At 43.7% G+C, this 22,261-nt stretch overlaps 1 protein-coding gene across 1 annotated transcript in view; it reads left to right on the forward strand.

Annotated features, from left to right (window-relative positions):
- The window catches only part of rasa4 (RAS p21 protein activator 4), a 243,581-nt gene that overhangs the window by 20,280 nt on the left and 201,040 nt on the right, over positions 1–22,261 (forward strand). The window contains exons 3-4 of the mRNA XM_078548425.1: positions 10,005–10,118; positions 10,235–10,296. Of these exons, the coding sequence (XP_078404551.1) occupies positions 10,005–10,118; positions 10,235–10,296 (176 nt within the window). The remainder of the gene's footprint in view (positions 1–10,004; positions 10,119–10,234; positions 10,297–22,261) is intronic.

The following is a 22,261-nucleotide window of genomic DNA, read 5'->3' on the forward strand; positions in this document are numbered from 1 at the left end:
ACAGAACATGACGGACAATCCATTTTCAGTGTGCTGTAGTAGTGGTTTGTGACTTGGAGTCCCAACTGAACTGGGTTAATAATTGTGACCTTTATTTATTTGTTCATGGGATGTGGCCGCTGTTGGCAAGGCCAATATTTAGTGTCCATCCCTTATTGCCCTTGAGAAGGTGGTGGTGAGCTGATACCTTGAACCCTGCAGTCCATGTGGTGCAGGTACACCCACAGTGCTGTTAGGGAGCGAGTTCCAGGATTTTGACCCAGCGACAGTGAAGGAATGGTGACATAGTTCCAAATCAGGATGCTGTGTGATTTTCAGGGTAACTTAGAGGTGGTGGTGTTCCCATGTGTTTGCTGCTCCATTCTTCTAGTTTCAAGAGCTCGCAGGTTTGAAAGGTGCTGTCAAAGAAGCCTTGGCACATTGTTGCAGTGTATTTTGTAGACGGTACTCACTGCTGCTACTGTGTACCAGTGATGGAAGGAGTGAATGTTTGAGCTGAAGGTTGGGGTGCCAATGAAACAGGCTGCTTTGTCCTGGATGGTGTGGAGTTTCTTGAATGTTGTTGGAGCTGCACCCATCCAGGCAAATTCAGAGTATCCCTCACGCTCCTGACATATGCCTTGTAGTGGTGGAAAAGCTTTGAGGATGAGGCACTCAGGGCAGAACTCCCAGCCTCTTGACTTGCTCTTGTAACTACAATATTTAAATGTAAAGCTTCTGGTCAATGGTAATCCCCAGGATGTTGAAGGTGGAGAATTCTGTGATGGTAATGGCAATGAATGTTGAGGGGAGGTGATTAGTTTCTGTCTTGCTGGAGATGGTCATTGCCAGGCAGTACTCCCTCAGCGCTTCCTTGATTTTGTGCAGAAGTGGGACTTGAATTCAGAGGTGAGTGCGTGAAACTGAGCCACAGCTGACACTTTCATTTATTTATTTAATCACCCATATTCAATTTTTCTGCACCACTTAGTCCATCTGTTATAGTTTTAGTGGATCGTGTGCACATGTGCTGGGGAAATTGAAGCTAACTGAGACAGTTTGAGTGGACCTGACTGGAACTTTCACAGGATGAAGTTTGAAGTGTTGCAATCACTTACACTACAACTGGTCCTGCAAAAGAAATAAATACAGAAACACTTGTCATGGGATCAAGCCTACCACTCACAACCTTCTGGAAGTGATGCTGTAAAGCAATATCTGACATGGCAGTGAATCCTTAGTGACTCATCTCTGGGAGCCCATCTAACCTAAGTATGCTGAGGAACTGCATTCAATCGGTTCATGTTCAGCTCAGACACTACTGGGAGCAAATATCATTCGCTATCATTGAAAATCTGTTGCCTCTAACATTTGTGAAATGCACGTCACTGGTTGTGAAGTCAGAGGCATTGAGTGCATGACGTATTGTGAAAATGTGCCCCTGGTGTGTGAGGGATTTGGATGCTGTATGGTAGTTTACAGAATCATTTGCGGACTCTGAATGTGCCACAGGGGTGGCATGATGAACAAACCGATTAGATTCAATGAGGCAGTTTTTCATCTCCAGTGGAAGTATGCACCTACAGAATGTTTGTTGGTGACTTAAATGGCTGACCTTTTAATCCATTTCTGCATCTCCTCAAACTGCCATTTGATACAGGCAATCATCTGTTTCAAATTGGGTTTATTGTCCTTCACAGAAAAAAACGAGAAATGATATAATTCTCCAGACACACACCAGTATTCCACTGGAGAATGGATACTCTCCACAGAACATACACCTGTATTCTACTGGAGAATAGCTACTTTCCACAGATGCAGGCCTGTATTCTATCGGAGAATAGTTACTCTCTACAGAGACATATCTGAATTCTACCGGAGAATAGTTACTCTCTACAGAGACATACCTGAATTCTACTGGAGATTAGTTACTCTCTACAGACACACACCTGTATTCTACCGGAGAATAGTTACTCTCTACAGAGACATACCTGAATTCTACTGGAGATTAGTTACTCTCTACAGACACACACCTGTATTCTACCGGAGAATAGTTACTCTCTACAGAGACATACCTGAATTCTACTGGAGATTAGTTACTCTCTACAGACACACACCTGTATTCTACCGGAGAATAGTTACTCTCTACAGAGACATACCTGAATTCTACTGGAGATTAGTTACTCTCTACAGACACACACCTGTATTCTACCGGAGAATAGTTACTCTCTACAGAGACATACCTGAATTCTACTGGAGATTAGTTACTCTCTACAGACACACACCTGTGTTCTACTGGAGATTAGTTACTTTTGACAAGCACACACCTATATTTTACTGGAGAATAGTTACTCCCCACAGACACCCACCTGTATTCTACTGGACAATAGTTTCTACAGACACATAGCTGTATTCTACTGGAGAATAGTTACTCTTGCCAGACACACATCTGTATTTCACTGGAGAATAGCTTCTCTTTACAGACACACCCCGGTATTCTGCCGGAGAATAGTTACATTCGCCAGATACACACCTGTATTCTACTGGAGAATAATTACTCTCCACAGTCACAAATGTGTATTCTACTGGAGAACAGTCACTCTCGAAAGACACACACCTCTATTCTACCGGAGAATAGTTACTCTCGCCAGACACATACCTGTATTCTACCGCAAAACAGTTACTCTCCTCAGGCACAAATGTGTATTCTCCTGGAGAATGGGTACCCTCGGAGATACACACCTGTATTCTACTGGAGAATAGTTTCTACAGTGACACACCTGTTTTCTACTGGAGCATAGTTACTCTTATCAGATAGACAACTGTATTCTACCAGAGAATAGTTACTCCCTACAGACACACACCTGTATTCTACTGGAGAATGGTTACATGGTTATTCTCTACAGACATACACCTGAATTCTACTGGAGAATAGTTACTCTCCACAGACATAAATGTGTACACTCATGGAGAATAGTTACTCTCTACAGAGACTCATCTGTATTTTACTGAAGAATAGTTACTTTCTGCAGACACACAGCTGTTTTTATTGGAAAATAGTTACACTCCACAGACACACAACTGTATTCTACTGGAGATTAGTTACTCTCGCCAGACACACATCTGTATTCTAATGGAGAATAGTTACTCCCTACAGATACACATCTGTAGCCTACAGGAGAATAGGTACTCTTGCCAGACATACATCTTTATTCTACTGGAGAATAGTTAGTCTCCACAGACACAAATGTGTTTTCTACTGGAGAATAGTTACTCTCGCCAGATACAAACCTGCATTCTACTGGAGAATAGTTACTTTCTTCAAACACACACCTGTACTCTATTGGAGAGTAGTTCCTCTCATCAGATATAAATGCGTATTCTACTGGAGAATAGTTACTCTATAGAAACACATCTATATTCTACTGGAGAATAGCTCAGCAGACACACATCTGCATTCTACTGGAGAATAGATATTCTCCATAGGCACACACCTCTATTGGAGAATAGTTACTCCTTATAGACACAGACCTGTATTCTCCTGGAGTATGGGTACTTCCTAGAGATAGACACTTGTATTCTACTGGAGAATATCTACTCTCCACAGACACACACTTGTATTCTACTGGAGGATAGTTACTCTCACCAGACACGCATCTGTTTTCTACTGCAGAATAATTACTCTCTACAGACATTCCTGTACCCTACTGGAGCATAGTTATTCTTACCTGATACACAACTGTTTTTTTACTGGAGAATATTTACTCCAAAGAGAAAAACACCTGTCCTCTACTGGAGAATAGTTACTCTCTACAGAGACACACCTGAATTCTACTGGACAATAGTTGCCCTCTACAGACACACCTGTACTCTACTGGAGAATAGTTGCTCTCATCAGATAGACACCTGTATTCTGCTGGAGAATAATTACTCTCTACAGACACACACCTGTATTCTACTGAGAATAGTTACTCCCTACAGACACACACTTGTATTCTGCTGGAGAATAGTTATTCTCTACAGAGACACACCTACATTCTACTGGACAATAGTTACTCTCTACAGACACACACCCATATTCTACTGGACAATAGTTGCTCTCTACAGACACACACGTGTATTCTACTGGAGAATAGTTACTCCCTACAGACACACACCTGAATTCTATTGGAGAATAGTTACTCTCAACAGACATAAATGCACTCACGGAGAATATTTACTCTTTACAGAGACACATCTGTATTTTACTGGAGAATAGTTACTTTCTACAGACACACACCAGTTTCTACTGGAAAATAGTTACTCTTGCCAGACACACATTTGTATTCTACTGGGGAATAGTTACTCTCCACAGACACAAATGTGTATCCTACTAGAGAACAATTACTCTTGGCAGATACAAACCTCTATTCTACTGGAGAATAGTTACTCTCGCGGGACACATACCTGTATTCTACTGGAGAATAGTTACTCTCCTCAGACACAAATGTGTATTCTACTGGAGAATAATTACTCTTGCCAGACAAACACCTGTATTCTACTTAGTTCCTCTCCATAGGCACATACCTATATTCTATTGGAGAATAATTACTTCCTATAGACACACACCTGTATTCTACTGGAGAGTAGTTCCCCACACCAGATATAAATGTGTATTCTACTGGAGCATAGTTACTCTCAACAGATAGACACCTGAATTCTACTGGAGAATAGTTACTCCATAAAGACACACACCTGTACTCTACTGGAGAATTGACACTCTCTATAGACACACACCTGTATTCTACTGGAGAATAGTTACTCCCTACAGATGCACAGCTGTATTCTACTGGAGAATAGTTACTCTCCACAGACACACACCTTTTTCTACGGGAGAATAGTATCACATCCCAGACACACATTCACCCTTTGACTGATCTTACACTCTCACTCAGCCTGATTTCATGCACTCACTCTTTAAGGCTGATCACATAATACTGCAGCCACTTAATCTTTTCTTAAAGTGAGGAATCATAACGTGTAAAACTAAATTCCTAAATCAAACTTGTATAATTTGAAAATCGCACATCACATCTTCCAAACATTTGAAGAGCGAGCCAAACTTGCAGTGTTGGCACTATATGAAGTTACTTCGTCTCACTCAGATTTCAATATGTACGCCATTTCAAACACTTATTGCTGCGAATAAATTGGAAGCTGCAATTTTAACTTGTGCTGAAATGGAAAATAGGATTCGCAAACTATCATGACCTAAACTTTCACAATAGTGTTTGTGTTCTGAATTTAAGACTCTGACCAATAAATAAACATGGCCCAAACTGTGTGTCTTCTAAAAGATTCTTTGTGCACCATGTCCCCCTAAAATAGGGTCATCATTCTGTTCAGCTCAAAACAGCAAATGTTGTGGCTGTGGACCCAAGTTGGCATTTCTTCCCCTGCAGAAGCTGATTTTAATTTCATGGCTGTGGGCTGAATTTTCCCAGCCTTCTGGAGATGGCTTGGGAGGCGTGAGAGCTGTCGATATGGCAGGGGAAGGTGTCCTGAGGGGAGTCCAATGTCTTCCTGTCATCATGGCATAGTGCCAGCAGTGGGAACATTACCAGCCTGGCTGCCCACTCATGGCAAATTGAGCCATTTAAGGGCTCAATTAAGGGCCCCTTCCTGCCCCCCTGTCAGGAGGGTCCACTGCCATGTGAGATGTGAGGAGATCATCAAATAAACCCAGGTGGCCCCCCCCAGTGGGTTCCTGGGGGGGTTCTCCTTGATGGATGTTCCAGGATGAGGCCGCCTGGTGGTAAAGGGCACCCCCACACCTAACTCGCTGCTGGTGCACCACAGCACCCGCCCCCACCCAGTCGCTGGAGCCTGCCTCGTCCCGGCATCCCCAGAAAAATTCATCAGTGTCAGATGCCTCGACATAGAGCGGCCCTCATCCTCATGCTGCAGCCTTGGCAGTGGCCACTGCTAATGGTGGCACTGCCAAGGGCTGCTGAGCTTTTGATCCACTGAATGGACTGGCAGCTCTAGGGGTGGTGAGTGGTGGGGGCAGGTCGCCAGCCTCAATTGGCTGCTGCTGACCAAAATGCCACCCCGGGGTCTTACTACCCCTCACCCCGCCCCTGGAACTGGATCAATTCCTGCTTTCGGCCCTGGCAGTGGGACTTCAGTCTCCTCAGAAAAATTCAGCCTGATACTTTCAGGGAGAGTCCCTGAGGACTAGGCAGATTACACAGCAATGACCCCCAACACAACAGTTCTCAAATAGTACTTTGATTGACAAACCACTCTATTTGGTTAAATGCCAGGTGGAGAAGGCAAACCTGAACTTTTCATTTAACAGCGTGGTGTCTAACCTGTGCACAGGAAGTCATCATGTATGCAGTTATTTATCACATTTCACTGGGAATTTGTCTCAGGAATAATACAATGGTGCTGGAAAAGAATGGGGCTAGGGGAAGGTTTTGGAGTGAAGTGAATAGCCTGGTGCCTGGAAGTATGAAGTGGGGCTGGGAGCACGAGGGAGAAGCACAACCTGATATTTGAGGAGGAACTGGGGTGAGGGGAAAGTACAGCATGAGAGCTGGTACCTAAGACTGTTTGGGGAAGAAAGTTCCTGTTGGTGCTTGGAGATGCTGCAGTATCAGGACAGCTGGATCCTTGGTACAATTGCAAAAGGTCTGGAGACAATCACAAGATTGGCCCATTACAGCATCATTGCTGTTTAATGCTTTGGATTCTGGCCTTCACCACTTCCCCTAATAAAATGTCAGGCTATGCTCCTCCCAATGCTCTTGACCACATGTCCTGGTGTACCCAAAAATAGCGTTTCCTGTTTATTCCTTTGTACTTACGAAGTACCTTATACCCCAGTAAAGTCCGCTATGAGTTGCCTTTATGTCTTAGATTGAAGAGCCCTTGTTCCTCAGTTTGATCCTGAGGACTCTTCACACTGACCTTGGAGGTCTCTTTGCCTTTAGAGCCTGGAAGGCTGCATTGTCATGGCGATCGGTCTAACCTGTATCAGGGCAGTACCCAGCTTTGGCATGTTTTCTGAGAATTTGAACTCTGCTGATTTGGCACCAGAATCCACTATACTACTTGTTTTTGACTGTTATCTGAGTTAAATGAGGACTTAATTTTGTTCCATTTTTCAACACCCATCTCACCTCGCTCTGACCTTGTCACCAGCACAAAATAAAACAGCTTTTAAAAAACACAGACAGCGTGAAAGAAGCTACTCTGTCCTGATGCTGCATTGGTCAACCCAATGATTGGCTGAGCTCGGTACAGTTCCCCAGTCAGTTCTTAGTTAGCTGATCAAGCTGCCAATGCTCAGGGTCCAGACTGACACTTAATTGTATGAGGAACTGAAGAGCACCAGGTAATTAGGGATCCAAACCCCTGGCAGGGAACACAAAAACACAAGAAATATGAGCAGGAGTAGACCACATGGCCTGTCGAGCCTTCTTCGTCATTCAACACGATCATGGCTGATTTTGGGCTTCAACTCCATTTTCCCCCCTGTTCCCCATATCCCTTGATTCCCTGAGACCAAAAATCTGTCTATCCCAGCCTTAAATGTATTCAATGATGGGTCATCCACAACCCCCTGGAGTAGAGAATTCCAAAGATTTGCAACCCTTTGAGTGAAGTAATTTCTCCTCATCTCAGTCCTAAATGATCAGCCCCTTATCCTGAGACTGTGTCCCCCATGTTTTAGATTCCCCAACCAGCAGAAACAATCTCTCAGCGTCCACCCTATAAAGCCCCTTCAGAATGTTGTAGGTTTCAATGAGATTGCTTCTCATTCTTCTAAACTCCAGAGAATATAATCCCAATTTACTCAGCCTCTGCTCATAGGACAAACCCCTCATCCCAGGGACTAATTTAGTGCCTTTGTTGTACTGCCTCCAATGCGAGTATATCCTTTCTTAAATGTGAAAACCAAAACTTCACACAGCCTTCCAGAAGCAGTCTCACCAAAACCTTGTACAATTGTAGCAAGACCTCTTTATTCCTGAACTCCAATCCCTTTGCAATAAAGGCCAACATGCCTTCCTACCTGCTTACCATACTGCATGCTAACTTTCTGTGTTCCTTGTACAAGTACACTCAAATCTCTTCGATCATCAACACTTAAAAGTTTCTCACCATTTAAAAAATACTCTGCTTTTCTATTTCTTATGACCAAAATGATTAACTTCACACTTCCCTATATTATACTGCATCGGCCATCTTGTTGCCCACTCACTTAACCTGTCTATACCTCTTCGCAGCCTTTCCGTGTCTTCCCCACAGCTTATTTTTCCACCTAGCTTTATATCATCAGCAATCTTAGATATATTACTCTCCGTCTCTTCATCTAAGTCATTAATATAGATTGTAAATAACTGAGGCCCCAGCATTGCTCCTTGCGGCAGTCCGCTATTCACTGCCTGCCAACTTGAAAGCGCTCATTTATGCCCGCTCTCTGCTTCTTGTCCGTTAACCTCTATCCATACTAATATATTATCCCCAACTCCATGAGCCCTTATTTTGCAAATTAGCCTATTGTGTGGCAACTTATTGAATGTCTTTTGGAAATCCAGGTATACTGCATCTACTGGTTCCCCTTTATTTACCCTCCTAGTTACATCCTCAAAAAAACTCCAGTAAATTTGTCATAAAGGATTTTCCTTTAGTAAACCATTTTGATTTGTTCTAATCATACAGTGCTTTTTTTGAGTGCATTGTTAAGACTTCCTTAATAATAGATTCCTGCATTTTCCCAACAACTGATCCTAGGCTAACTGGCCTGTAGTTCACTGTTTTCTCACTCCCTCCTTTCTTGAAAAGCAGTGTAACATTTGCCAACTCTACTCTGATGGGACCATTCTCAAATCTAAAGAATTTTGGAAAATCATAGTTAGTGCATCCACTATCTCTGCAGCTATCATTTTTAGAACCCTAGGGTGTTGGCCAACAGGTCCTGGGTATTTGTCAGATTTTAGTCTCTTGTGTTTCTCTAATACTTTTTCTCTGCTGATATTAATTTCCTTAATTCCTTCACGCTTTCTAGCTCCTAAGCTACTGTCAGTTTCTGGTATGAAACTTGTACTGTGAGGACAGCCACAAAATATTTGTTCAATGCCTCTGCCATTTCCTCATTCCCCATGATAATTTCTCCTGTCTCAGTTTGTAAGGGACCAACGCTTATTTTAGCTATTCTCTTCCTTTTTACATACAATAAAAGCACTTACATTCTATTTTTATATTCCTGGCTTTTTATCAGCTTTTTGGTGGCCCTTTGCTGTTTTCTTAAACACTCCCAGTCCTCAGACTTACTATTTTCTGTTGCATCATTATAAGCTTCTTCTTTCTATCTAATACTATCCTTACTAGTACTGACTTCCTGAGTGAGCTACAGATGGGTCTTTCTTGCTGAGTTTTTGTTTTTCAAAGGAATGTATTTTTGTTGAACATTTTGAATTATTTCTTTAAATGTCTCCCACTGTTCATTTAAGGTCATACATTTTAGTTTATTTCCCCAATTAACCATAGCCAGTTCTCCCATCATGCCTACGTAGTTGGCTTTGTTTTAGTTTAAGATTCTTGTTGTGATTGGAGTAGGTCACTTTCAAACTTGACATGGAATTCAATGATCTTATGATCACTATTTCCCAGTGGATCTTTTACTATGACATTACTAATTTGCCCTGCTCCACTACACAATGCTAGATCTAAGGTAGCTTTATCCTTAGTCAGTTCCATAATGTATTGTTTCAAAAAGCCGTCACAAAAATATTTTACAAACTTATCTTTGAGACCACTCTTGGCAATTTGATTGTCCCAGTCTATGTGAAGATTAAAGCCCCCTACAGTTTAGGGGAAATTGGGGGAACCAAGGAAAAGGAAAGAGCGGCAGAGGCCTTACTGTAGTAGGCAGTAGGCAGTAGGCAGAGCCATACGCCAAAGAGTGAGCAGGGCCTTGAGGTTTGGAATGGCAGACTTTTGTAAACAGAATTCATACAACATTTTTTCCACAGAACTGCAACAATATGGAAGACACTGTCTCCGTTCTGGGGAGAAGAGTACAATGTCCATCTTCCCAGTACCTTTCACTCCATTTCCTTTTACGTGATGGATGAGGACGCAATCAGGTAATTTCAATATCACTTTCCAACTTAATGCTGATTCTTGCAATCTCAAATATCGAAGCACAATCTTTAAACAGCTGTGGCCTCACTAACTATCAATCCTTTTCATTTACGTTTAGCCGCGATGATGTCATTGGGAAAGTTACTATAGCTAAGGACGTTCTTACTGCTAACCCAAAAGGTAAGCACATTTTAGATATAACTGCATACTTGTGGATTGCTGCTTCCTCTACTTTGAAGAAGTACTTGTCACAGTTTACTGAGTATTAACCCAACATGAGGCACATCAGTAAAGAGTGTAACAGTATGTACTGGAAATAAAACCCACAACACGGAATGGCGAAGGTTTGGGCCTCATTTCCTGAGATTAACCACCACCTATACTGTTGTTCAGTTTTCTGCATTGTGTGCTTGCGTGCCTATATGCGTGCGTGTGTGTGTTTGTGTTTGTGTGTGTGCGTGCGTGTGTGAGGGGTGTGTGGGTATGTGTGTGTATGTGTCCCTCTCTCTTTGTTTGTGCCTCTCACTGTTTGTCTGCCTGTCTGCATATCCTTCTTCCATGTTTCAGTTGTGTCTCTTGCCGTGTTTGTCTCTCTCTCTCTGACTGCGTATGTATGTGTGTCTGTCAGTTCATGTGTGTCTTAATATTGCTGATAATGCAATAGTGTAGTGCAGGAATATGTAACGTGTTTGCATGACATTCAGCCATGTGGGGTGATAGCCAAACAATAAGATACAGCTTGTGCTAAATAACAGACAGCAGAACATCATATAAATACATTAACCGTTAGTATACTATAATACCAATATTTATTTCAGGGCTATTGGCTCTTTTCCTCTTTTCACTGTGTTTTCTTTCTTTACCTTACATTATTTATTGCTATCTTCTTCCCATTATGTGACTCCATTCTTCAGTTTTGTGTTTTGTTTTCTGCAGCGTAAACCCTCTGGGGACTGATAAGATGCGAGTAAAATATTATGGGCAAATTGTGTTTAACGGACTTAAGTTTTTTGATGAGGTGACAAAGAGGGTTAATGAGCATAATGCAGCTGATGTGGTGTACATGGCAAAAGGCATTCGATGATGTGCCACGTAACAGGTTTGGCAGCAGAGTTGGAACCCATGGAATAAAAATGACAGCAGCAAATGCATGGAAGCAAAATTGGTTGAGTGACGGGGAAACAGAGAGTAGTGGTGCATGGTTGTTTTTTGTACTGGAGGAAGATATCTGGTGGAATATATATTAATGACTTAGACTTGGGTATAGAGCACATGATTTCAGATGGTTGTTGTGGCAAATGGAAAAGTGATGGTGGTGACGTAATAGAGATATTTCATTAAGTGATGGAATTGGGTTGGAATTGCTCTGCACTTAACTGTGCTGTGCCAACCTCACTGTGCCTAGTGCTGACAATCGGGTGTAGCACCATTAACTCACCCCGATGGGCACAGTCTTCCCCAAAAGTCGAAATGTTACAGGAAAATCAGACGTTACTCTTGGGGCAGCAATTTCTGGTCGGCGAGCGGGGAAGGGGCCCGCTCGCCGACGCGGGGTGACATCGGGCGGGCATCCCGATGTCACCCCGCGTCATTTAGATTCTCAGTTAGGCGGGTGCACAGCCGACCCAGCTGCACGCCCGCCGAACTGTCAGTGACCACTTAAGGCCTTTAAAAAAGTAACTTAGCGAATTAATGGCCCTGCCCGTCCAAACGGTTGGCGGGCAGGCGAAGAGCCCAGGCGGCCTTCTGAAAAAGGATGAAACCTCGACCACGGGCCGGGTGAGGTTTCATGAGGGATCTAAAATGTTCGGAAAATTTTTAAATCAAAGTAATGGACATGTCCCAGCTCCTGTGACAGTGTCACATGAGGGGGCATGACAGGAATATTTTTTTCTGCCTTTAATAACATTTTCACACTTGAGCTGAGATCCCTGAGGCAGCACTTTGCCTCAGGGAGATCTGTGCAGTCTTTGCATGTGTGCGCGAAAGAGCGCACTCCTAGCTCAGGGAATCCCCACCCCCCCCCACCCGCACAAAGGGCGCATAGCGCTTCCAGGCGGACATCACGCTGGGGCGCCAATTGGGACCACACACACACGCACACACACACACACACCATCCGCAGATGTGTGACATCCGTAGCCAGGCACGGTGAATGGCCAGGAGCTAATCGCTGTAAAGTCAAAACCTGTTATATATTACTGACCCAATACAGATGTAATGAAGCAGATTTGAGAAAAATCAAGTCGGCTCCAGATGACTGGGACAGGAAAGCTCCAGGTGACTGAGGTAGGGACCGGGCTGCTTAAAAGTCTGCATGCTGCTGCCTTAATCCTTCAGTGTAGCACAGAGCATTTAACTCTCGCTCATGCATATCTGAGGCTTGGATTCAAGTGAATCAGGTTAGGAAATACAGGAAGAAACATTTAGGTGAGAGTTTAAAAACATCTGATGATGATTTTGCACAGTGGTTCACCCATTGCCAACACTTATTTTGTTGTTGTCAGTCCCTCAGGATGATGTCTGCCAGAATTGGTGTGCCCTTACGTGACTCAACAGGCCAATTCTGGAGCCACACGTTGCCGCATAGATTTGCTGATGTGGCATGTGTGCGGTTTGCAGAGCCACACTTTATTGTCCTCCCAGTTGCCCCAAGATGGTGGTAATGGGTCTTTGTCAACCTCTGTAGTCCTTTTGCCGATAATGTTCCCACAATGGTGTTGAACAGGGAATTCCAGGATACTGACCCAGTGACAATGAAGGAATATCATTACATGTGCAAGTCAGCCTGACATGTGACCTCGAGGGGAACGTTGAGATATTAGTGTTCTCATGTTCTTGCTGCCTCTAGCTGTTTATGATGGTGAGGCTGAGAGAATTCAGGGATCCGGTATCGACATCAACCGTTTGTAGGACAGATCCTATGGTTAGATGCAGAATAACGTTCTGTCTACTTTGCTACATCAACATGTTTTAATTCTAACCTCAGAAGTACACCACTACCAATTTCTGCACCAGGCTCCTGTGGCCTGACTAGAATTACAAGTTAATCTTAGTTTTGTGTTATGGGCACCAGCCAGTTGAATTAAGGTTGTCTAAACTGAATTCACATCACACCTCAACTCAACAGATTGGGGAAATGTTCATCCCATTAGCCTAACTGGGACTCAAACTCAAGTCTAGAGGTGAAAGTATATATTGGGCAACTTGCTAAACCAGCACATCACAAATTATTTTCCAATATGACCTAATTTTAACACTTGAAAATTAACACAACTGCAAATGCCAAAAAAAGCAATAAAGCGGCATAGTAACTTTTAGTATATATAATATCATTAAAGTTTTCCCCTTGTAGATCAACATATAATACATCATATAAATACGAAAACCTGTGATGAAAACCCTGGGCCCTCGGTGACTGGGTTGTTGCTGGTCTCTAAATGCTCATCCGACTCCATTGCTGCTGCTCCAAGAAGCCACTCCGTGAACCCTCTGACACAGTCACCTTGAAGCATAGCCTGATCAGAGCTGCCGCAGCCAATCAAATTGCTCAACACCAGGGGCAAAATGTTCAGCTCAGCGGCGAGCACGCGCCTGACCTGCTGGAGTGTAAAACGATGCGCGTTGATGTTGGGCGAGCGTCACAACATAGACGCGCAGTTGCGTGATATTTTGTTAGGCGGGCGTGCGCCGGAGTTGGCAGCACACCCGCTGACAATTAAAAGGCCTGTTAAGGGCATTAAAGGACCAATTAAATAGAATTTCTTGCTGCCCCTCCCGCCTTACGGTTGGCGGGCAGGCAAAAAGGCCGAACGGCCTTTGCACTTTTTAGGAAACCTCGTCCACAGGCAGGATGAGGCTTCCTAAAGCAAATAAAAATACAATAAAAAATGTCAAATTTAATTAATAACATGTCCCTGCTCACGTGACGGAGTCACACGAGGGGACATGTTTTATAACATTTTTATTTTCTTTATTATTTTTTTCTTAAACTCTTCATCTCTCTGAAGCAGCTCCGTGCCTCAGGGAGATTATGAAGCGTGCACTCACGCACAGATGCAAAGTTCACGCTCACCCGCTCGCACTCCACCCCTAGCCTGGCCCCACCGCCTGCACAGGCAGCGCTGAGCGCTGCGGCTTGCCTTTCACACTGGGCGTGTCCTAATTGGTCCGCCATCGACTTCCGGCCCCGATCGCGGGCGACGGTCGGCTTCCCAACAGAGCCCTGCACGCCCCCACCGAGCCCTACTGGGGTCACGACCCTTGGCTTGGGAACCGCTGCACTAAATGGCTACTCCATTGTACATCAGAATCTGAAGTAACTGTAGGATTGAGGAATCCTGTGGAGGAATCTTTTTGGGGGGATGGGTGTTGGTAGGGCTTTCAAAGGTTATAAGCCATTTCAGATATTTACAGAGAGATTTAAATATTAAGGCTGTCAAATGGACAGCATGAATATGGAGGCCACAAGGGAGGCTGGGTAGTGGAGGATCAGGTACGACTCATGTCATGATGTGAGATTTACACAGTGCATCCTGTACAATAGAAAGAACAATGTTAAAAAGTACAATGCAGGTTATATTTATGAAAACTTCCCAGTAAGCTTAATATCCTGTATTCTATGTTCATGTTGTTCGTGATAACCTTAATGATAAATTCGTTATAAATGAGGCTCAAGCATTTGTTTACCTAAAATTGTTGCTTTTCTGTTTCCCAGAAGGGAGGTTATTAGTGGTGAACAGGAGTCTTCCGGCCTTTCTGCAAGACTAACTAACCTGTATCTTGAAGCAGGATGGGGCTAACTGGAAAAATAACACTCCCATGCCTGGAGTTAAAGTTATACAGCAGGATGCAAGTTATATGTCTTGGCTCAAAATTATGCACTGCCTTCAGGAAGTAAAGTTTACTGGCAGATACACTTTACTGGATACATTCTCAGCTTGGTTCCATTAGCAATACTCCAGTCCCTGAATCAGAAGGCCTTGGGTGTTTCAAGTTCCATTCTAGGACCTGGACTGCAATCTAGGCTGATGCTTTAGTGCCCCATATTGAGGAAGGGCTAGATTGCTGCAGCTGCTGTCTTCCAGCAGTTGTGTTAAACCAAGTATTTCTTTGTTCTAATGGATGTCAAAAGATCCCACTGCACTGACCAACATTCTCCCCTCAACCAAACCAATTGCAGGCATTATTTGTTCATCCATCTTGTTGATGTTTGTAGGATCTTGCTATGTGCAAAGCGGCACTCCATCTTACCTAGATAGCCAGTTGCTGCGCTTCAGATGAACTCAATGCACATGAGGCAATTTAAGAAGTTGCGAGCTATAATGAAATGCTGTATAAATGGGTCTTCCTCAAACTAACACTGGAAGCAAGTGAAGAGGGTACTCAGTAGAGTGCAAAACGCCACCACATTGTGTTAACTCAACATTATTACAATCAAGCAGCGTTTCTTTGAGGCTTTCCCCTGCCTGGTTGATGCTGTGTACCTAAAACTTGAAAAGAGAAATCTTTTTATTGAGAGCTTGTATCTTATTGAGGATGCTTTAGGTCAATCCACATCCAACAGCCTGCTGTGAAAACTCTGCTCACATTTTGACAGCTGTGAAAAATTCCACCAGTGCAGCTGAGGCAACCCATAACATTCTAAAACAATCAGCACCATTCTAAATAAAACAACCCTCAACATTCTAAAACAAAATAGTCGGCACGCCCTCTCTCCCAATGTTAACGGATCTTTTTAAAAAATTCCTGCATCCAGATCCGCATCTTCACCAAAAACGAATCAGTTTTTCCTTGGGCCATAACCTATCTGGTACCAGGTTTTGTTAAAATCTGTCCATTAGGTTTTGAGTTATATTGTTTACAGACAAAGGGCAAAAATATTATTACCTCCACCACTGAAGGTAATAACAAATAAATGTGTCAAATTAGCCATGCATGGAAACAGTCTGATGTAAATTCAGTTCATCGAAATCCATTCCTCTAGTACCTCCCCTCTCCCAGCACAGCATTCTGCTATATTTTGAAACACCCCAGTGATTTTCAATCTATGTTTCTATCAAATTGTAACAAATATTTCACATTCTGAGTATAGACGTTCATCCCAACAAATCTGCTTCAAATTTACTTTTCACTAATCTCTATTTTTGATCTCTGCTTCTCACTATGTTGCCTTGCTTTGAAGTAAGGACAGAAGTAAACTCTGTTTTTAACATCTCATATACTTCAATAAAATCTTCCATCATTCCAGGACTTTAAAACTTAAGCTTCTCGAATCTTTCCTCATAATTCTTCTCCTTATAGTTGGATTGATCATGTTGTTGCTCTCCTCTGTACCCTGCACAATTGAATCTTGTTGTGGGAGAGACTAGAACTAGGGGGCACAGTTTAAAAATAAGGGGCCTCCCATTTAGGATAGAGATGAGAAGAAATTTTTCTGAGGAGTGTTTGGAACTCTCGTCCCCAGAGGGCGGTGGAGGCAAAGTCATTAAATATTTTTAAGGCAGAGGTAGATAGACTCTTGACTAACAAGGGAGTCAAAGCTTATTGGGGGCCGAATGGACCATACCTCCTAATTCGTATGTTTGTATGAATTTCAATTACTCTGTGTTTTGTGTGGTCTTAGACACTAGCATCAAGTTGAATGGGATTTAATTGCATCATATCTGATGGGGGGAGGGGGGAGAAGAGGAGGGTGTGGCACAGAGATGGTGGTGTAGTGCTAATTTCACTGGACTAGTAATCCAGAGGCCCAGGCTAATGCTTTGGGGAAATGGGTTCAAATCCCAGCATGGCAGTTGAAATTCGATTCATTAATCTGGAATATAAAGCTGGTTCAGTAATGGTGACTATGACAACTATCAATTGTTGTAAAAAACCCATCTGGTTGACTCATGTCCTTTAGGGAGGGAAATCATACCGCCCTTACCTGGTCTGGCCTACAAGTGGCCCCAGACCCACAGCAATGTGGTTGACTCTGAAATGGCCTGGCAAGCCACTCAGTTCAAGGGCAATTAGGGATGGGCAACAAATGCTGGCCTTACTAGTAATGTCCATAATGACAGGATTTACTACCATTTGGAAGCAAATGGGCGTATTAGTGAAAGGCAGCATGGTTTTGTGAAGGGGAGGTCGTGTCTCACTAACTTGATCGAGTTTTTCGAGGAAGTGACAAAGATGATCGACGATGGAAGGGCAGTGGATGTTATATACATGGATTTCAGTAAGGCCTTTGACAAGGTCCCTCATGGCAGACTGGTACAGAAGGTAAAGTCGCACGGGATCAGAGGTGAGCTGGCAAGATGGATACAGAACTGGCTTGGTCATAGAAGACAGAGTGTAGCAGTGGAAGGGTGTTTTCTGAATGGAGAGCTGTGACTAGTGGAGTTCCGCAGGGATCAGTGCTGGGACCTTTGCTGTTTGTAGTATACATAAATGATTTGGAGGAAAATGTAACTGTGCTAATTAGTAAGTTTGCAGACGACACTAAGGTTGGAGGAGTTGCAGATAGTGAAGAGGATTGTGAAAGGATACAACGGGATATAGATCGGTTGGAGACTTCGGCGGAGAAATGGCAGATGGGGTTTAATCCGGACAAATGCGAGGTAATGCATTTTGGAAGGTCTAATACAGGCAGGAATTATACAGTAAATGGCAGAACCCTTATGTGCATCGACGGGCAGAGGGATCTGAGTGTACAGGTCCACAGGTCACTGAAAGTGGCAACGCAGGTGGATAAGGTAGTCAGGAAGGCATATGGCATGCTTGCCTTCATTGGCAAGGGTATTGAGTATAAAAGCTGGGAAGTCATGCTGCAGCTATATAGAACCTTGGTTAGGCCACACTTGGAATATTGCGTACAATTCTGGTCAGCACATTACCAGAAGGATATGGAGGCATTGGAGAGGGTGCAGAGGAGGTTTACCAGGATCCTGCCTGGTCTGGAGGTTATTAGCTATGAGGAGAGGTTGGAGAAACTCGGATTGTTCTCACTAGAGCGACGGAGATTGAGGGGCGACTTGATAGAAGTTTACAAAATTATGAGTTGCATGGACAGAGTAGATAGTCAGAAGCTTTTTCCCAGGGTGGAAGAGTCAATTACTAGGGGACATAGATTTGAGGTGAGAGGAGAAAACTATAGAGGAGATGTGCGGGGCAAGTTTTTTACGCAGAGGGTAGAGAGTGTCTGGAATTCGCTGCCAGAGGAGGTGGTGGAAGCAGGTACGATAGTAGTGTTTAAGAGGCAGCTTGACAAATCCATGAATAGGATGGGAATAGAGGGATACGGACCCCGGAAGTGCAAAATGTTTTAGTTGACGGGCAATATGATCGGCGCAGGCTTGGAGGGCCGAAGGGCCTGTTCCTGTGCTGTATTTTTCTTTGTTCTTTGTTTGTTCTTTGACCACATCCCATGAAAGAATAGCAACTTTGGAATCACCATGAAGTGATCACCTGATGTCCCCTCTCTAGTCTATCACACTCTTGGTCTCTCCTGAGTTTTTTTATATGTATGCTGCAGTTTCTATTCCTAAACCAATTCCAACTCAACCTGTTGTGAGTGCTGAGGTTTCTCTCACAGAAACCATTCTCTTTTACTTCACTTCTTAATGGCACTACTCCAGCACTGAGCAGCCAATACTGGTCTGATTGTTTTGTTTACCCAGCAGCATAAGAAAAGGCTATTTATAACTACATTCCTTCCTATTGGGTAAGAGGCATGTAACCAGGAAAAGCATTGACAAAGTTAACTAGCAATTAGTTTGTGCTATGGGGTTGGCTGAAAGGTAAACAATGACATACAGGAAAAGACCCTCTCTAGTCCATTCAGTCTGTCCTGTGATAATGCCTTATGCATCAGAATATGCGAACTCCCCATCCTTCCCAAACAAACATGATAATCTTCTGCGAGGGTTGAGAAAGCAGATCGAAATATAGGCCAATTTGGGAGAAAGAAATTGTGAAAATTCCTCCCCCACCCTCATTGGTTGATCTTTCATCTTCTCTCCTTCTTGTTGTGCTTCAGTAGCATCCCTCTCTTGCTCTTCCAGTTTGCTGCGGTCCAGTGATCCATGGGGTAAGTGTTTGCTTTCTTGTGTTATTTTCATTCCAGGAGTGACTACATCACTCTCCTTGCTGACCGAGTACTTCTCCCTTAATTGAAACATAAGTTCCTGGAAATCACTCAAGAGCATTGTTTCTCCATCGTGTTCTGGTGAATTTTCCTCAATCTTCCAGTGGTTTTCTTCAGCTCCCCACCCTCATAGGTGATCAAAACTAGCCCAAATCTAAATTGCAAGTTGATTCCCTGTTTAAAAGGGTGATGAGGCTGTTGCAACGATTGGAAAGACGTCTCCAGGAGTGACAGATTTTGGAGGCTAGACGGGGCTTAGATTGGGGCTTAGATTAGCAGCCAGGCAGTACTGGCAGCTCCAACCCTGCTGCTGCTGCTTTAACTCAGTGTCTTGGAGACTAGTGCCTAGTGTTTTCATTGCTAAATCTGGCTGTCTTATCCTAGCAACAGGCTTGGGCAGCCATGAAAAACTGGTCCAGCAGTTGGGATCAGAAGCCCATAGGTTCAAGCCCTACTCCAGAGACTTTGGACTGACCCTTCAGGGCTGTACTGAGGCAGAACTCCACTGATGCCTTACTTTGAGATGTTAAAGTGAAACCCATCTTCTCTCTCAGGCGGATGCAAAAGACTTGACGGCACAGTTTGAAGAAGAGCTGCGGCGTGTCCTGATTAACATTTATTCTTGAACCAGCATCACGAAAACAAAATAGCTGATAATTTATTCTCATTGCTGTTTTTTTCCCCCCAGAAATGTTTTGTAACTGATAGAGAAAATTACAGAGATTTGCCATGGGGAAGGACCATCTAGAATATTCAGTGTAACAGCCAGGCTGAATCATGTCTTCACACGCTGGGCTTTGGGACCACAGTGTGGGGACCATATTGGGCTCCCAAGCCTGCAATTGCCAGCAACAAGGTCAGTCCAGCAACCTTCCAGGAGGCAGCCTCCTAATAGGTCACCTCTGAGCTCGCCATCGGGGAGACCAAATGCAGACTGGGTGACTGCTTTGCGGAACGAACACCTTCGGTCTGTTCTCAAGCGTGACCCAGACCTTCCGGTCACTTGCCATTTCAACACTCCACCCTGCTCTCATGCCCACATGTCGGTCCTTGGCCTGCTGCAATGTTCCAGTGAAGCTCAACACAAACTGGAGGAACAGCACCTCATCTTCCGACTAGGCACCTTACAACCTTCTGGACTTAACATTGAGTTCAACAACTTCAGACCATGAACTCTCCCCTCCATCCTCACCCCCTTTTTCTAATCCCCTTTTTTCTACATTCATTTTTATTTTTTATCCACTTATTTTTATTTTCATTCATTTATCCACGGTTTTACCCTCCTTTTTAATCCCCCCTTTTTTCCCATTTTCTATTCTTTTTTTCCAGCACTTTCTGTTTTGATCCAGTTAAGGAAGGTGTGCGGGCTCTCACTGCTACTGTGAGCAGCTCTCCTGGGAGAGCTGAGGCATGTTGGGGATCACGAGGGTACCTCAACATGGAGCATCCTCGCTGGCCTGCACAGCAGTGCAGAAAAGAGCAAGATTGAGGCCCACAGGTCCATTGGAATGGAGGGGAAACTCCGCTGCTGAATCGAGATCAGCCACAGTTGCAGCCTTTCATGCCCATGGCCTGGTCAATGGCTGGTGGCAAATGCCAGTGAGGCTGCAAAACTGTGCCTAATTGGAGTCTCAATCACCTTAACCAGCTGCTTGCCACCACGGTGCAGGCTTTTCCCAATCCACCCCGGGAAACTTCTCCGTTGATTTGAATGCTTCGGCGAGCTATCCCGATCTGGCTTCCCCCTATTTTTATGGCTCCCCTGCCTCCATCCCTGTCTCCACAGGCCAGGAAAATCTAGCCCATTGAGTTTACCAGGGAAAGTCTGATAACGGCTTGGTATTGGCATCGTTAGAAAATCCTACTCTGTATGTTGGGGACAGATTATACCTTTGGAATGTTTACTTAAATATTCTCCTTACACAAACATTAATAAAAATTCTGAGCAATGCTGCTCCCATCAACTGAACTGGAAGAGTAGTTACTTGTGATTGCTGTCTGTTTTTCGCTCTTGTCAGGCTTCTGCCCAATTTGTCACTTCAGCCTTGAAGGCACCAATGATATGTCTCTCTCAGAGGGATTACCTCGTGCCTTCTGAGATTTGAGATATACAATCTCAACCAAATTTCATTTGTCCATCAGATCAGTCATATTCCTATAAAATCCCACAATTTGTTCAGCATGACCTCCCTGTCATCAGTTCAATTGCTTCTGGTTTATTATTTAAGAAAAGAGGGAGAGAGAAAATAGGGAACAACAGACCCATAAGCCTGACATCAGTAGTAGGGAAAATGCTGAAATCCATTATAAAGGATGTGATAACTGGACACTTAGAAAATAATGATAGGACTGGACAAAGTCAACATGGATTTATGAAAGGGAAATCATGTTTGACAAACATGCTGGAGCTTTTTGAGGATGTAGCCAGCAGAATAGATAAGGGAGAACCGGTGGATGTGGTGCATTTGGATTTTCAGAAGGCTTTTGATAATGTCCCACGCAAGCGGTTAGTAGACAAAATTACAGCATGTGGGATAGGGGGTAATATACTGGTATGGATTGAGAATTGGTTAACGGACAGAAAACAGAGTGGGAATAAATGGGTCATTTTCAGGTTGGCAGGCTGTGACTATTGGGGTCCCGCAAGGATCAATGCTTGGGCCCCAGCTATTCACAATCTACATCAATGATTTGCATGTGGGGATCAGTTGTAATGTTTCCGAATTTGCTGATGACACAAAACTAGGTGGGAATGTAAGTTGTGAGGAGGAGGCAAAGATACTTCAAGGAGATTTAGACAGGCTTAGTGAGTGGGCAACAACATGGTAGATGGATTATAATGTGGAAAAATGTGAGGTTATCCATTTTGATAGGAAAAACAGAAATGCAGAATATTTCTTAAATGGTGAGAGATTGGGAAGTGTTGATGTCAAAGGGACCTGGATGTCCTTGTTCATAAGTCCCTGAACGCTAACATGCGAGTGCAGCAAGCAATTAGGAAGGCAAGTGGTATGT

Source organism: Cetorhinus maximus, chromosome 9 (assembly GCF_964194155.1).
Source record: "Cetorhinus maximus chromosome 9, sCetMax3.hap1.1, whole genome shotgun sequence".
Lineage (NCBI taxonomy): Eukaryota > Metazoa > Chordata > Chondrichthyes > Lamniformes > Cetorhinidae > Cetorhinus > Cetorhinus maximus.